General features: G+C 36.5%; 2 protein-coding genes across 2 annotated transcripts; one reads left to right on the plus strand and one right to left on the minus strand.

The window, feature by feature from the left end:
• Positions 1 to 443: 443 nt before the first annotated feature.
• On the plus strand, positions 444 to 9,093 carry LOC121796055 (flowering time control protein FCA-like). The gene is made up of 19 exons (XM_042194769.1): positions 444 to 1,281; positions 1,763 to 1,830; positions 1,989 to 2,067; positions 5,175 to 5,257; positions 5,337 to 5,388; positions 5,544 to 5,611; positions 5,798 to 5,864; positions 6,114 to 6,193; positions 6,296 to 6,360; positions 6,453 to 6,506; positions 6,602 to 6,755; positions 6,876 to 6,956; positions 7,035 to 7,535; positions 7,627 to 7,827; positions 7,905 to 8,075; positions 8,165 to 8,203; positions 8,300 to 8,350; positions 8,425 to 8,467; positions 8,561 to 9,093. Exons 1-19 carry the CDS (start codon positions 546 to 548, stop codon positions 8,566 to 8,568), a joined length of 2,601 nt encoding a protein of 866 aa, XP_042050703.1. The 5' UTR covers positions 444 to 545; the 3' UTR covers positions 8,569 to 9,093.
• Positions 9,094 to 11,328: 2,235 nt separating this feature from the next.
• On the minus strand, positions 11,329 to 13,246 carry LOC121793543 (probable WRKY transcription factor 48). The gene is made up of 3 exons (XM_042191567.1): positions 12,794 to 13,246; positions 12,286 to 12,429; positions 11,329 to 12,049 (listed from the first exon to the last, which is right to left on the minus strand). The coding sequence occupies exons 1-3, from the start codon at positions 13,159 to 13,161 to the stop codon at positions 11,602 to 11,604; spliced, it is 960 nt and encodes a 319-aa protein (XP_042047501.1). The 5' UTR covers positions 13,162 to 13,246; the 3' UTR covers positions 11,329 to 11,601.
• Between the last annotated feature and the right edge of the window lie 4,244 nt (positions 13,247 to 17,490).

Raw genomic sequence — 17,490 nt, forward strand, 5'->3', positions numbered from 1 at the left:
AAATTTTGTTAGTATTAGATTTTTAAATTTTTGGATTTTTGGTATTGGATTTACATATTTTTATGCAATTTCGGATATATCGGACCAGGTCAGATTTCATCGGATTTCAAATTTACACATTCGGATATTTGGACAATTTAGATAAAATTGGATTTATTTTTCTAAAAATTTTGGATTTTTAGTTGGATCGGATCGAATTGGACAAAAATTCGATCCGAAATCCGAATGCTCACACCTACACTAAAGAATAGTGTCATAAAAATACCTAAGACAAAAGGTTTTTACAGTTAAAAAATCCATAATCTTGTAAAACCAGATTATTCAGAAAGTTAGAAATAGATTAACTGAAATTGGGCTTTGGAGCTTGATTTGAATTTAAAAAGCCCAATGAAAAGAATTTATGTACTCCTATGAAAACAATGGTTTAAAAACGGTGTCGTTTTGCTATTCAGTTCATGATTGGTCATTCAGTCACTCAATTTCTCTGCACAAATCTTCAGCTTTGAAAATAGAGGGTTAGGGTTTTATCCAATTTTGCAAGTTTGATGGAGAAATTCGATAGGAGTAGAGGTACTGATAGGTATAGCAATAGCAGCGCTCCACCTCACCAATACAATTCAGGCGATAGGCACTCCCGCGGCGGCGGAGCTCCGATACACCACCGTCAACAGGATAATTATCGAGACGGCGGTGGAGGAGGGGGGCGCGACAATACACATGGTTATACCGGCGGGTTCTCGAGCGGCGGGAGGGAGAATATTAGGGCGTTTGACAGCCCGCCGCCCTACCGGTCTCCGCCTTGCGGTGGCAGCGGCAGCGGCGTGGGAGGCGTTGGAGGAGGGGGATTGAGACCAATTGGGGATGGAATTGGGGGAATGAGACCAATTGGGAATGGAATTGGGGGGTTTCGACCTCCGATTGGCAGCGGAGATGGGTTTGGGCCGATGGGTGGAATTGGGGGAAGAGGGTTTCGACCGATAGGTGGGGTTGATGCTGCTAAATTTCGACCAATGGGCGGTGGATTTGGAGGTGATGGTGGGAGGTTTCCGCAGATGGGTGGTGGCGGTGGAGATGGTGGAGGGTTTCCACCGATGAGTAGAGGTGGTGGTGATGGTGGAGGCTTTAGAAGGTCAGTTGGCAGTGATGGTGAAGCTGGAGGATTTCGACCAATGGATGGAGGTGGTGGTGATGGTGCAGGCTTTGGGTTTGATAACTATGGGGGGCCTCCTACAGCTCTCTCGGGCCAAAAACGTGGTTACTCTGGTAGAGAAAGATCTCCAGGTATTTTGTGAGTTCGAGTGGTGTTACTTTATTGGACTGTTGGTCAAAATTTAGATTGCATTGTGATGTTTGCACTTGTTGTGTGGCCCTGTTTAGATGAAAGAATGGACAAAGGTCAATACGGAATATGTGAAAATATTTGTTAATGAGAGTCTAAAGAGTGGTAAATATTGAACGGATGCTAGTCATAATTTTTAATTATTCTTGCTCAGTTTCTTGAATAGAATTTCTGTACTAGATTGGTGCTTGGAGATAATGATAGCTGGAATTTTAATTATTCTACTATATCATAGTTTTCAAGTTTCCTTTTCAATATGTGATTTCCTTATGATGGTTGTTGTTTACTACCTTAATGCTCATACTTTGAATATGAGATGATGCTGTGAACTGTGGATAAAAATTCTTTTTTTATGTTGTTCGTCTTGGTCCACTGCCACATATAGTGCTAGTTGAATTAATAAAATTTCTTTTGTTTTTTTAGGCAGAGAAGGAGTAAAATTCGCCAAACTATTTGTTGGGTCTGTTCCGAGGACAGCCACAGAAGATGATGTAAGTTATTTGTATCGATGATTTCAATTCTTGAATATATGCATTGTTGATGATCATTTAAGGACATACTCTTGAACTTCTCTCTTGAGCAATTTCAATTGTAAACGAATTCTATTGTTGTTAGTGAGGCATATTTATTATTTGTTATGTTCTTCTAGATCCGACCTCTATTTGAAAATCATGGGCGTGTGATGGAAGTTGCTATGATCAAGGATAAGAGGACTGGCCAGCCGCAAGGTATGTTTTTATGCTGTGTTTTACTACATTAAAATTATTTGCAAGTGTCTTTTCAGGTCCTTTGGAGGGCTGAAGGAGGCCATTGTAGCCTTATGTTTCTCTTCAGTTGTTCATTTCGCCTTCTTCTTTTATGTACATGCTCCATCATCCAAGAAGAAGACTAGACTAATTATTACATAAGTTAACCATTGTATACTAATGAGGGTGAACCATTTTGGCCTTTGTAGACCTCTTTAGATGTGGCACAGTCTAGAACATGTTAACTTTGCTTTACACTAATTATCTGACAAAAATTATGTTGTAACGTGGGAGACAATAATCTGTTGTTTATCTCATGAATGGGTTAAAATTATTTTTTTTACATATCGTGGTAGTTTTATTTTGCTAGAATGCTGTTAAATGGTTTCACTTTATAAGATTCTGTGCATGGTTTAAGTTAGTTCTCATTTTGCTTAGTGTATGGTGAATGGATAGATTGAGATGAAATGGAATTATGGACGTGATGAGATTTATTCTGTAGTCACAGCTCTTTACATTTTCCCTCTCCAGTAATGTGCATTAATCATTTTATGGATGTTTGGTGTATGCTTATTATTCAGTGGCTGTGGTGAAATTTCTCTCTCCCACTCTCTCTTCCTGTCTCTTTTATTTTTATTCGTTTAGTTCTGCAAAATTACATGTTTGGTGTATGTCGAATTCGGAAAGATTGAGATGAATTGGAAGTGATGAGGTTTATTCTGTAATCACAGCTCTTTACATATTCTCTCCAGTCTTGTGCATTAATCAGTTTTATGGATGTTTGGTGTATGCAAGTTACTATTCAGTGGCTGTGGTGAAATCTCTCTCTCTCTCTCTCTCTCTCTCGGTCTGTCTCGTTTATTTTATTTATCTAGTACTGCAAATTACATGTGCTGTTAAATCAAGATATTTATGTCTGCTGATGCTTAAGATTGGGGCCGTAGTCAATATTTCACTATTCACGGTCGCTGGTCTGAACACATAACTGCTTCCGTGCTGATGGATTTGATTAAGTTGTAGCTGTTTCATTGTTGAGACCATATGATTATCCTGTTATCTTCAGTATAATATTTTTGTTGCGGCTGTGTTTTGTTTGTGAGATTGATTAGCTTCATGTTCATATGGTGCCACATAGGTATCTCCTGGATTTTGTGCGTGATGTATTATTTAGCTGATGGGGATTCATGCTATTAGTTTTGACTTTGATAATCAGTAAAACTTCCAGCAAACCAACCATTTATGTTGTGTTTAGAAATTTACTTATTTGAACTGCGTGTATGGCCAAATCCATTCGCTCAACTAAACATGTTGGCTTTTTTAACTTTATACATTTCTTGATTGGATGTGGTTTTAGCCATAACGATGATGATTGTATGAATGGGCACTTTATATGTAAATATCCTGTCATCTACTATCTTCAGAATTCTCCTCTCATTGTGATGCGAAAGGTATATATGTATGTGTATGCAAGTATGGCCAATTTGGTTTCATGCCATAACAAATTACGGGAAAGTGAGCTCCTTAAGCAGCTTGGTTTTATTTTCTACTCCACTATATCATATTTGTATTAATGATTGGATCCGGACAGTCTCATTTAATTTTTGTTGACCATGATATTCGGTTGTGAATCTTTTCATCGTAGGATCCGAGATCAACTGAAGTAGTACCGCGTACAGGATATTTTAGACCGACAACACTGTTTTATCCCCTTGATAGTAACGCTTCTTATCAGTAATATGGTGGATGTGTTGTGTTGATTTACATTTTATTTCAGCGTATTAGATAAATAGTATTGTGGTATAGGATTTTGCAAGAGTGTATCTGTTTTGTGTCTCTAACATTCCAATGTGAGTGGAATAGTGGACCTTGCTGGGTTCACTATGGTTAGTTCCGTTGATGCACTTTGTTGAATGAAGATCCCATGGCTTGTTCTGTAGGTGCATATTTGTTGATGGGTATAGCTTATTTCAATTTTCATTAGTATAGATATTCATAGCAGAATATGAATGAGATACACTATTTATGTTACTGATCCCATTGTGTGCCCATTAGTTTATGTTGCAGCTGTTGTAGAATTTCACATGAATGTGATGAACCATAGCTATTTCTATTGTTATATGTTGATGCAGACAGTTGTTCTAGTGGCAGGACAATTTTTCCAAGGTCCCTTTTATTTGGAGCTCACTTTCCCTGAACACTGATTCATTCTTCTTCATCCATTAACGATTTGTTATTTGGTTCTTTTTACCCCCTTAGTAGTTCTTTTTCAGTCTGGTGGGGAATGATTCATTTAGGAGTGTTACCTTACGACCTGTCACGATTCAGTTGGTTTTCTGATAGTGTGTATTAACTATTTCCAATAGCAATTTCTTGTAGTTCCTTAGTTTTGCCTACGATTATTGTGTTAGTTGTGGTTGTGTTATCACAATCATTTAAATCTTTATTTTATTTTGTTGGAACACTATTTGTTCTGTCTATGTCTAGCACCTCTGCTAACTTAATTTAGATTGTAATTGGTAGTTTATCTGATTACTTAATAAAGATAATCTGTGTTTGTTACAGTTATCACAGTTGGGTGATGCCATCTTATTTTAGTACAAAGTTTGTGCATTAATTATCCTTGCAAAGTGCTTATTTTCAAATTCTGTATCTGATTGTGACTAATTTAAATTTGTTGTCACAAATTCTTTGTCTTCATCTCTTGAACAAATTGATGATGTATAATTTGATTTTGTCGATGGTTTTGGTAATTATCTGATTAAGTTGTGATGTAGTATAACTTATGTTATCCATTTTGGCCCTTTTTACCTTGCTTTTTATTTAAGCTCTTTTTACCTTACCTTTTTTCTTTAGTTATGAAAGAATAGCTGTTATTGTACCTTGTTTGGTGTTGTCTATGAGTTATGGGTTTGCATCCAGATCTATTTAATGCTTCTTAATTGGATATAAATATCTTAAATTTTTTTTTATCTTCAGTATTTACCTAGAATAATTTAATTTAAGCTTTAAAATTACTGTGCCCTGTTTTTTTCTCGGATAAAGGATGAATATCATTGTAAAATGTTGGTGCCAACCTTTGGCTTGTGCAGGGTGCTGTTTCATTAAATATGCTTCTCCTGACGAGGCTGACAGGGCAATTGCTGCATTGCATAACCAGTACACGTTACCTGGGGTATATCTTTCTGTCAGTTCCTCAGTTGCCTATAGCTTACACTTGTGCACATATGTATATTTATTCCTGGGTTACACAGGGAATGAGTCCTATCCAAGTTAGATATGCTGATGGAGAGCGAGAACGTATTGGTGTGTTTTGATTATCTTGTCTCTCTGCAACATTTAATGCTCAAAATAGTCTGTTTGTGAATATATTTATTGCCTTCGACTCTTTTATTGATCTTCATGGGTGATTTAATACTTTAGTTACTTGGTGAAATGTTGGTCTGTAAATTTGATCTCAGGTGCAACCGAATACAAGCTATTTGTTGGGTCATTGAACAAACAGGCTGTTGAGAAGGAAGTTGAAGAGGTATGCTTTTCTGCTCAAAGCTAGCTTTTTTCTGCATTGATTGTTGCATTTCATTGCATAAATTATTCTTGATATTTTTGCACCTTTTGTGGCTTGTTAGATCACATAATTTATCGTAATACCATTTGTTTGTTACTGTCATTGTTACTTGTTTGAATTATCATAGTGACTGGCATTACTTTTCAGATCTTTTTACCTTATGGTAGAGTCGAGGATGTCTATCTTATGCGTGATGAGATGAAGCAGAGCCGTGGTATGTTGTTCCCTTTCATGAGGCCAAGGCTTCCTTTTCATCTTTTGTTAAATATGTGATGTGAATATCCTTGAAAATTCTTCTAATTTATGGCTGGGACTTCAATTTATTATACATAAGCTAAAGAATATTTCTTTTGCCTTTTACGTCACTTAAAGGTGTTGTTGTATGGATATTGGACAGGCTACAGGAGTTAGAGGCAATTACGTTTCTTTGATTTGATATTTTCTCGTCTCTGATATTGTGCAGGTTGTGGATTTGTCAAATACTCTCAGAGAGAGATGGCACAAGCGGCCATTGATGCTCTAAATGGAATATATATTATGAGAGTATGTTCCCTTCAAATTTTCCTCAATGGTTGTTTAATTCCGGATATCCACATTGGTACTTGTGGTCAGTGATAAACGTACTGTTCGGTTTATGGATCACAGGGCTGTGAACAACCATTAACTGTCAGATTTGCTGATCCTAAAAGACCTAGACCTGGAGATTCGAGGTAGCTTTACGCACTGCTCATTTTCATCTCCTTGTGTAGGGAGTCATATAAATGCACCTAAACTCATCGCACATTTGTTTGTCCTTCTGTAGAGGTGTTCCTTCTTTTGGTGAACCCGGCCATCGATTTTCTACCCCTGGGATCAGGTTCTTTCTTGTGACTTACTGCTAATATAAAACTTCTAAATTTCAAGGCTTCTAATTTTTTGTGAATTAATGGAACTCCATGTGATCATCTGTAGAACTCCGTCAGATCATCACGAGCCATTAGGTGGCCCCAATCCTAATTCATGGCCAAGCACGCAGAATCTAGGACCACCTTCTCATGCTGGTAACCAAGGTTATACTAATCAGTATCAGCCTAGGCCTGGGAATATGGCCGCTTCTTCTACTCCAGTAAGAGCTCACAATGTTTTTTCCTATTTATTGACTAGTATTATTTTAGGAGTGGTCACTGGCTTTCATTCTATTCTTCTTCGCCTGTAATATTACTTATGTTTTCTATGGCCAATCCAGTATCCTGTTGGAGCTATTCCTGGCAGTATGGACAGTTCATTTCCTGCACCTCCTGCCTCGTCTGCGCATATATCTCAGTTTGTAAGTGGGAAAATTAAGCTCTATTGTCGAAAGCATCTTCTTTTTGAGGGGCTAACATCTGTTATTTATTCTTTTCAGAATAATAACCAGTCCGTACCACAAATTCCTTCTAATGGCTCAAAGTTATCGCCCTGGCAGCGACCTCTTCAGTCACCACAGCCTGTGCAGTTACCTCCATCAAACACGACATCATTCTCCAATCATAGTTTGCCGGGATCACAGATGCAACCAGGTCTGATACAGACCCCATATAGTCAGGCCCCACCATCACAATCTCTGCCAGTAGAGAACAGTCAACCATCTATTCCCCCCCAGATACAAGTGCAGCATAGCGCATCGTCTGCTCACAGACAAGCTCCTGGAGTTGGGAATCAGCCACAGTACCCTGGGCAACTTCAACCTTTTAATCAGCCGCCTTCAGAGCTGGCTCAAATGCTGTCACAACAGAAACAAACTCTACAGGCTACTTTCCAGTCTTCTCAACAAGCCCTAAATCAGCTGCAACAGCAGCTGCAACAGAGACAACCGGCGATTCAAAACCTAGCAACTCATCAGGGTCAAGTAGCTGCTAAACAGCAGGTATTGCTTATATACATCTCTAAATCATTTTGTTACCTTCACAAATCTACTCAGTAAACATATTGTAAAGAATCTTTTTTCTTCCTTCCAGTCTCCTTGGCCTGGAGCAGTAGTTCAGCCCGTTGCAAACACCGCTAATACGCAACCAGCCCGAGATTCAGCTACGGCTGCAACTACCCCCTCACCTGCCATTACTGGTGGTACTCCTGCTGCTGCTACAAGCAATTGGTCCGAGCACACGTCGCCTGATGGATACAAGTACTACTACAACAGCTTGACTGGTGAAAGCAAGGTGGAATGTCTCATCGTGTATTATATGTTTATGCCGTGTTCATATAAACATTTCTCATATCGAATATACTTCTGTAGTGGGAGAAACCTGCGGAGCTTGCGCTGAATGAGCCCCAGCAACAGAAGCCGTCCAACCCGCACCCTCAGCTGCATTCTCACCCATCTGGACCATCATTGCAACAAGCTCCTCAAATGCAAGCTCAGATTCACAACCAAGCCAAGCCGTTCCAGCAGGCTGCTCAATCATCGGTCAGTTTACATGTATATATAAATATACGACGCATGGATTTCACAATTTAAATTCTTACTCTTTTTTCTTTCTTTCATTCAATATTCAGTACCATGTCCCTGGATTTTCTGCCAAACAAGGCACTAAGGTAAGGAATGAAGGATCAGATAAGTGGAGTTCTTTTCTTTTGGCTATTTGAAAAACCTAATCCACTTTCCTGAAACCACTATCTTCACTATTTTAGGAAATTGGGTATGCACAAGCTCCAGCCAACGATCCTGCACGCTATCAACAGGTTAGATTCGACAATACAGACACCCTTTTTTTTAAAAAAAAGTTGAGGATTTAAATATTTTGCTTCTTGTCCAGGCGTCCGCGTCTCAGGAGTGGATGTGGAAGAATAAGTATTCAGGTTTCTACTCTTCTACAATGTTCATATTTTGAGCCTTTTAATAAATCTTTTTTTAATAATAATTATCGAAAGTTTTAATGTGTGTTTTTGCAGGAATGTGATCTGTATGAACAAAAATGATGGCTACCCGTTCAAGCGAAATATGAGGGGAACCGAGTTCCTAACTATAAGAGAGTTGAGCGAGCGACATTACCAATATCCTCGTGGAGGAGCTGCAGCAGCACTCTTACTAGTCACAAACTCATCCCTCTCGTATCGCTGTCTAAAGTAACCCAACTGTTATATCATGAATTCGATGATGTTGCAATAATGTATTTCTGCTTCGCTGTAACAGATTTCTATGCCGAGCTCGGGCTCAGGCTTGGGCTCGATTGTCGAAGTGTTGTTATTATGGGTAGAGAGCAATTAACCTGCTAGTGTAGTGTATAAATCAATCTGCAGCCTTAGCTGGTGTGGAAAACTAGTTTTAAGTTATCAGCCTCATATACAAAAAAAATTTAGGCTTTGTTCTCTATTGTATATTTTGGTCTAAATCATGATGATCCACTCAAACTCAAAACGCTTGTGGACACTTTATCTCATGAATAAGTACATCATCTAATCAAGGAAAGTTTTGTTTTGAATTATTAGGTTGGTAATTGTACTTTTTTGGCTTGACAATTGGATCTATTTGTACAAATGGTTCGACAATTAAGAGCTGTAATAGTAAAAAGCTTTGATATTTCATAAAAGTTGCAAACTTGTTTGACCTTAGAAAAACGCAAAACAATGTCATGATGATTCACGAAAGGTGAGAAAATGATTTGAAATTTCAATTTGTTGCTTGAATTATGACGTCGAAGGTTCGATGTTTATGTTAAATTGTTGAAGAAAAAATATTGAAGATTACTTATTAAAAATAGCGTTTATTTAGGCACTTAAAGTCATATTTAAGGTATCTACTATGTAGACGCAAATAGGCTTACTTTACACTAACTAAATGCATATCTGCAATGTCTGTGCTGTAATAATTGGATGATTTAATTAGTGCACAAAATAAATAAATAACTGAGGAAATTGGTATTTACAATTAATTAAAACTAAAGTAGTGTGTTATCTCTGTAAACCACATTAAAGGGATTCTACTTTTGACTAAAACAAAGCATAGGCTTATTTTTTTTCAATCAATAATTTTTTCGATTCATTAGAAATTTAAGAAAATATATATACCGAACATCATTGGTTATAAAATGAAAAGGGTAAATATCATGTTTCACAGTCACACATTCTCGACAACAAATTAACATAAACTTATTAATTGTAAAAAGTATACCAGATATTTGCGAAAATTAACGTTTGTGTTCCAACATAAATTTTCTGAAATATTTTCTTGGGATACAGGTGAATTTTGAGAAGCACTAATTACCTTTTATGCCACTATACTTATAGGTTGTGACATATGATGGCAATTGGCTAATGTTAATACAATAACTGATATTTACTCATATTTACCTATATATTGCGTGAGACACAATGACGATTATGTAGTAGTATTATATATATTGTCCCTAAGTAGTATTATATATATCTCTTTCCACGTATATAAATTTACCCATTTAAATTCATGCTATATTTATTGCTCATGGCATTTGTACACATAATTTTTTTAAATGATATTAATATATTTATTTTACATATAATACTCGGATTAAATTATTCCCCAAATGGAATCCCAGTTCGATTATCCATATGATTGATAACACTCAATTCAATGAACTGTCGAAATACTACCCTTACTTTAAAAAAAGTATATACTCCGTATATATTAGTAACATTTTTTTATTAAGTCATACGGAGTACTTAATTATAAATTACTCATATAGGGCAATTACCTATCTTTTTTAAAAAATTAAATACAAGCGCAAATAGAAAAATCAGCTAACCATGTGGAGTAGACTAAGGCAACATTATAAGGTAAAATATATAGAAGCTAAATTTAATTCGTAATTAGCTTGGTCCCGATTAAAAATTTAGGTAATGGCACATCTATATTCAACACATGCTACACATAATTTTTTTGAGGGGATCATTACTTTTTTTTAGCTAATTGCTAAGTTGCGGGGTCTTATTTATAGTACACTTTTATTATTTGAGTAGCTCGATATCGACAAGTTAGTTTATTTATTTGATAGTACTACGTAGTAAATTAAGAGCTGAAAAACTTCCAAGAAATAAAGAGCTAGAAAAGATGAAAAATAACGAAAAGGAAAAAAAAGAAAAGAAAAGCAACATATCGCTAATATTAATTTAGAAATATATTTACATATTCTAATACGTGCCGACACAATATTAATAATATGCAATAGTAGTAAATCATTATTATCTTTTTCCTATTTACTAATTAAATTAGTGCGCTCTGATTATGGTCAACTAGCTAACTGATAAAACTTTTATCAACATATTCATTAAGACAAAATCCATCATATTTAATATACTAAAAAAAACACTCTCTCCATATAGTAAATCAATCTATATATGGTCGCCAAGTCAAATAAAAGATAAAACAATTTTCCACATTAATGAACTTCAATAAAATAGTACTACTCCATCAGTTAATGAATCTTTTCTTGCAATTTTTTGCACCTGCACTAAAATTTAAACTACACGCAATGAATTCACACGATTTTTCACATTCCAAAATTCCCACATCATTTATTTGAGAGTCTTCATTTCCAAGAATGTTATCAATTCCAACTCCCATGCTTATTCTCATTAGCAAATTAGTAAATCTCCACAAGTAATTAATGCCATAAATTTACAAATCCTAAACCCTAAGTTCTTATGTGTAAATGTAATTCATATACAAAAGGACAAGATTCCCCATTCACAAAGTGTTTCAGATAACTTAAATTAAAAAAAAACTATCCATATGTAGATGAAATTAAAGTGTATAAATACAACAAACAAAAGAACTAATCCCTCCTAGACAAAACCAGTGAAATAATTTTACATGATCAATAGAGCTAGTCTATAAAATGGGATTCACACATAAAGCAACCCCCAAAATTCCAAATCTAGTTAGCTAATAAATACTATGACAAAATGAAAATATGAATTATTCTAGCAACTAAAAGAAAAAAAAAAAAACTTACTCTCTACTCCCCTTTTGGCTCCTTCAACATCTCAGATGGCAACATGTCTTGAAGAAGACCATGATCTCTCGATCCACTACTTGTTGATGATGGCAAAAATGGAGGTGGAACCCTAGAATTAGTACTATTCCCGAAACTCAAAGGTGATGCTTGTGTCAAGTTTGTAAAATACGGTCGTCGTGGTTGCTGCTGTTGTTGTTGTTGGCGCGGATAGTGATGAATTTGAGGCATGGCGAAAAGGGACGACGAAGCGCCACCCCTGTGGAAGGCGGGGGCGGGGGCGGGGGCTTCGACCGGGGAAATGCCGAAGCCGACAGCGCCACGTGGCGTGATGGGACAGGAGTGAGTGTGCGTGCCTTCGTAGGTTGTGACAACAATTGATGGATCTTCCGAAGATCTCTCCACTCTCTTCTTCACACCACATGCCGGACTAGTGCAACGATGGTAGCTCCTACATATATAAACATACACTAAGACAATAGGTGATTTTTTTTTATTTTTTTAAAAATTTTGATCCGATTATGGAATGATTTAATTAGTTAATGTAAAGACGACCTACTTTTCTTAACCACCATCCCTTTATATTCACGAGCAAGGGAAATTGACTTTATTGATTAGTCATTAATTAATGATACTATAATTAGGGGGAAGATCAAAGAAGAGTGTGTTAGTGTGTGGAAAAAATACCTGGGAAAAGGGCTGTTTTTCACAGCTTTTTGGCCGTACTTTCTCCATCGATACCCATCGTCCAATTGATCGATCTCACTCTTTGTCATGAAAGCAAATCTTGGTTCTCTTTGCCTTTTCTGATTTTTCTTTTTTGGTTTCAATCTGATTAAATAAATATAAAAACATAAAAAACAAAGACAAGAAATAAAAACATCATCACACATTAAATCATGAGATTTTTCCCCAATAATCAGATCACGCACACACACCACACAAACCCCGTTAATGAGCGCAACTCAATTAGTAAGATGCTTCTCTTCTAATCATTAGGTCGAGAATTCGAGTTGTTCAGTTCAGAATATTAGAAAATTGTGGGTTTTAATTCAAAAAATAAATCCATGATCGTGATAAAGATGACACTGAAGCACAACTTAATTGGTAAGACATTTTCTCGATTAATTTTTGTGTGTGTGAATGTGTGAATTCCAAGTCAAGAGACATATAAAAAAGGGTTTTTAGTTCTTACACTTCCTTACTCTTGTCTTCATTATTTGCTTCTTCTTCTAATTCATCCTCATCAACAACCTGATTGATCTTTTTCCGGTCATCGTTGGCGGCGGCCTCGGCGGAGGAGGAGGAGATGGAGGAGGCGGCCAGCTCGGAGCTCTCCGGCGGAGGCGGTTGCAGCGGCTGCAGAAAAAAATCGTCGAATGCAGAAGAAGGGCAGGTGAAATCGTGACCGTCCATGAAGCTAAGATGATCATCGAATAAGGTGTTGGTGTTGCAGATTTGTTGATTAATCATCATCATGGTTTGATTATGATTATTGTAATTGGATATTGATGGTTTTGAATTCTCTCTTGGTGTCGGCTCTTTGCTCTTTCCCTCCTCCATATGTCTTCTTCAAGAGCATCATAGAGAGAGAGAGAGAGAGAGAGATATGAAGTGTGAAAGAAGAGAGAGTTTGAGAAGTTGCTTTTCTTTTTCACAATCTCTCTTTTTGTAGGGATACGGTTTTTGGATTACAGCTTTTCTAAATTTCTTTTTATTGTTTTTTTTATCTTATCCCATTTTTTCAATTAACAACATAAAAAACATTTCTTCATTTGTAACTTCCACATTATTACATGTCAATATGTATTTGGTTTAATTTCCAAATTGATGACAATATTGAACTAAAATGAAAACAAATTAAAAGGTTTACTTTTATATATTGAAAGCTAGATATGTACCGTAATAAATGCTGGATGACAATTAATTAAGAGATTTGAAAAGTATTAATTGAAGATAAGATTAGAAAGAATGTCATAATCATATTCTTTGATTTGAAATATAGTAATATTTAATAAAAAAGAAACTAAATATGATACTTATATAAAAACAAAGGAAGTATACATATAAAGGTAGTGTTTTTATAGTGGGATAAACACGCACCGTCGGTGAAAAAAGGGGATTGGCAAATTTTACTTATTTAATTGTTTGTGATTTGAAGTCATGAACAGTAGCAAAGAAATGAAAGCCGATTACACTTTGACTAATAATTTTATGTTTCAATTTCCCAATACACGCTAAACAACATGAGATCAAAAGAATCATTAATCCAAAAGTAAAAAAGTATATATAGAACGAGAAAATTGGACATGATTAATTCTAATATTGCACTTGTTTAATTTGTGATCTATAATTTGTAGAAAAACGAAGTCAATAAAATGAAGCGAGGAGGTAAAGTTGACCGGTAATTGCCGGTAGACAGTTGGTACGGAAAGCAATAGATGGGGGTTGCAATAAATGCAATAGGCCCAAACTTCAAACTATTTGTCGACCTTTCCATATCACCATGATTGACCGGCAACTCGTTTAGTTTAGCTGAGAAATAGTCCGGTAAGGTGGGAAATAGTCCGGTAAGAAGGTGCCCATTTCATATTAATAGATTCGAAATGGTATAATCTTTCGATATATTGATGGATTGAGTAGTTTAGGTTTAGAGGTGGTTCGGTTTGCAACACTAAATATATTTTATGATTAAATATGTATTAAGTACTATGTTGAATTCATGAAATTGAATCTCACTATTTAACCCTAGATAATTAATCATGTGAAAATTAATAATAACCATCTCTCCAACTATAATAATTCGCATCTTAATCATGTCTAGATAGATAATCATATAACAATGAGTCATTGCAACCGACAGGGGCGGGCGCAGAAAAAAAATATGTTTGGGGGCTGTGATTTCTAAATTTTGTTCTAAAGTTATATTTTTGGTGTTTTAGATCATTTATAAGGGCTTTTATATAATAATTTACATTAAATTTGAATAAATTTTAAAAATTTATAAAAGAAAATAGTTTAAAAAATATTTTTATTAAGGGCTTTAGTCCTACCCTATTTCTACATGGGTCCGCCCATGGCAAACGAATGACACCTTAGTTTAGGGACATTGGCACGTAGGATTAGTTTTGTCTCATGAATCTTGGTATATATGTGTCACAAAATTAATATTGATTTCAAATATTATCGAACTATTTTGATCCCCAATAATTGAACACCACCTATATGTTATATCTTAGATTAATATCAAAGCTAATTAAATGATGAAAAAGAATAATGATGTACTATATGTGGTGTATTTAGTAGTGTTAGAATAGTAATTAATTGTTTCAATCATTCAAGCTTTTAATATATAATTTTCAGCTTTAAAGCTCCGAGTTAGAGCATCTCCATTCGTGCTCTTGCCAATGAGCACGGATGTGGGCCCGGACCCACTTTTACTCCCAGCTCTTAGGTAAGAGCACAACACTCACATCCGTGCTCTTTCGCAAGGACAAGCTCAAGGGTCCCACCATTCTATTATTCAATTTAAATAAAAACATTTTCACAAAATTAAAATGCATTAAGAATATTCGGAATACTATTAAAAATTACAAAAAAATAAAAATTACATAATTAAAATCCTAAAAATTAAAAAGTACATAATTAAAATCCTAAAAATTAAAAATTACATAATTAAATTCATAAAATTAAAAAAACCCACTACTCGTGGCCGAATTTCGTCCAAATGTGTTTGATTAGGTCTTCTCATAGATCAATGTGGGCTCGGGTATCGCGCATTGTGTTCCTTGTTTCGATCCTCTCGCCCACCGTCGTATGCACACCTCGGCGTGGGGGAGACCTCGCGGTTGAGCTTCCGGCTTCATGCTTGATAAGTCGCATTCTAGGCCTTGGTTACTGGTCAGTATAAGGTGCTTTATTGGATAATATCTGCAAAATAGTTGTTAAAGTGTGCAGGTTGAAGTACTAAATCAGGAGGGAAGGTTCAGAAGGAATTCGAGTGAAAAAGCTGCGAAGAGTGTGCAAACTGGTCAGTATGAGCAGAAAATACGCAAACTGGTCAGGATGGATGCTACAGAACTGGACACGAGAAGGAAGGACTTGCTTGGAATAATCACCTATCTAAAGAAGGGCAAAATTGTCATTCCACATGAAGAGAAAGCCCTAGAAATTAGGGCAAGCCACCCTATAAATAGGAGCTGAACATAAAGAAAAGGAATCTACACACCACTTTACTTAGGACTTATCATCACTTTTGAGGAGAATAGCTCCACTAGCTCTTAGTTCCATCTAAATCCAGCATCCTGACTTGAAGATTCTGGCCACCTGCCGGCGAGGAGCATCATGCCTGATTCATTCCAGCCGCCGTAGTTCCAGAAATTCCTCCAGTTTAAGTTTCCGATGAGCCAAACAATCTTTTACTTGCTTTGTTTTTAAGATTTCTTAGTTTAAGAACTTGTTTTTGCCTGCCTTTGACTTGGATTCCAGTAGCTACTTAGTTGAAACATCTTTTGGGTGATAATCTTGAATGCAATGAAGTTTATTGTGGTTTTATTTTATGTTTCAGCTTGCTTATTATTTCTTTCTGCCTAGTAACTAGATCTGGTAGTTTTACGTTGATTTTTGTTGTTTAAGTGCTTGAATCTGCTTTGCTTAGTTAGATCAAGGTTTTCTTAGAGTGTTTACAGGTTTTAATCGGGTTAAGGTCCTTAAAAATGCATGAGAATCGTTTCTGCTTGCTTCTGTCACCTTGTCCCGCTGACCAGTTTGCGTAGATCTCAGTTTTCTTAGCTTTCGTTCTCGATTTCAGGTTAAATATTGCATTTTCGAATTTTCAAGCTTGATCATTCATCAATGGAGTTTTTTAGATCTTGTTGTTTAGCTTGGTGAAGAAGATAATGTCACAATCAAAGAGTGGGACCACTTGTGTTGCTTTTGTTGCTTTTTGCTTTTGTACTTGCACTTTTTCAGCTTTTCTGCACACCCAGGAGGCAGTCTGCCAGCATGTCCTTTGATTCTGTTTACCTTTTGTCTAGTCATTTTTAGTAAGTTTTGTCTAGTAGCTTCTCACATACACACTCGTACACGCACTTTAATTTCTCTTAGCACGCAACATTTAGAGCCCACCCTGACCTACTGGTCAGGAGGGGTATAGGTTCCATTTCATTTTCCGACTAGGTAAAACTCAACCCCAAAAAGCGTGGTAGCTAACCAACCGCTCCCAGAATGTCATCGCAAGTGTATCTCGCCTACATCCATCTCTGTGGGATTCGACCCTTACTCCACTATACTAGCCAGTAGAAGTGGGTTGAGGTATTTTTTGTTGATAGGGAAGATAGACACAGACCCAACGACACAGCTAGATCTAGGTACCCTCCTGGCCAGCTGACACACACACACAGAGTCATAGTCTCATCTTTTCCCTCCTATCAAATGGCGCCGTTGCCGGGGATGGATGGCGTTTTTGCATACATTTGTTGCATGACACTTTGGTGTACATATAGTTAATTATTTTTTCTTTTCTTTTGTTTATTAGTTTATGAGGAGTTTTGTTAAGAATTTTGGTGTAAATATTGTAGATAAACTTTTCTTTATTTTTTGTGTTCCGCAGTTAAATGAAACTGAGTCCAACTGGCCAAAGAAAGAAGGGGTGAATCCAGTCACCACTCATTCAGAATTAACCACTGCCTTGCCTGTTGACTTGGATGCGAGCGATGAGGAGGATCGCGGCACAGCCATCAAGAGTGAACCGGAATCAATATCCGCAGCTGAAGATGAGAAAGCCAACATGGCTGACGACCAGGAAGATGATCCCGAGATAAGCTCATTGTACGCCCACTTGGATGGTGAACCACCGCAAGCAATCGTCATGACCCTAGGACAAGAAGCAGT

Source organism: Salvia splendens, chromosome 3 (genome assembly GCF_004379255.2).
Source record: "Salvia splendens isolate huo1 chromosome 3, SspV2, whole genome shotgun sequence".
Classification (NCBI taxonomy): domain Eukaryota; kingdom Viridiplantae; phylum Streptophyta; class Magnoliopsida; order Lamiales; family Lamiaceae; genus Salvia; species Salvia splendens.

Bases quoted from the DNA above. Each gene is read 5' to 3' on its own strand.
- LOC121796055 (XM_042194769.1), top strand. From the start codon at position 546: ATGGAGAAATTCGATAGGAGTAGAGGTACTGATAGGTATAGCAATAGC. The intron at 5,612-5,797 runs GTATGCTTTTCT...ATTACTTTTCAG, and splicing joins TTGAGAAGGAAGTTGAAGAG to ATCTTTTTACCTTATGGTAG. The intron at 7,536-7,626 runs GTATTGCTTATA...TCTTCCTTCCAG, and splicing joins AAGTAGCTGCTAAACAGCAG to TCTCCTTGGCCTGGAGCAGT.
- LOC121793543 (XM_042191567.1), bottom strand. From the start codon at position 13,161: ATGGAGGAGGGAAAGAGCAAAGAGCCGACACCAAGAGAGAATTCAAAA. The intron at 12,430-12,793 runs GTAAGAACTAAA...TTATTTAATCAG, and splicing joins GAAGACAAGAGTAAGGAAGT to ATTGAAACCAAAAAAGAAAA. The intron at 12,050-12,285 runs GTATTTTTTCCA...TTATATATGTAG, and splicing joins AAAAACAGCCCTTTTCCCAG to GAGCTACCATCGTTGCACTA.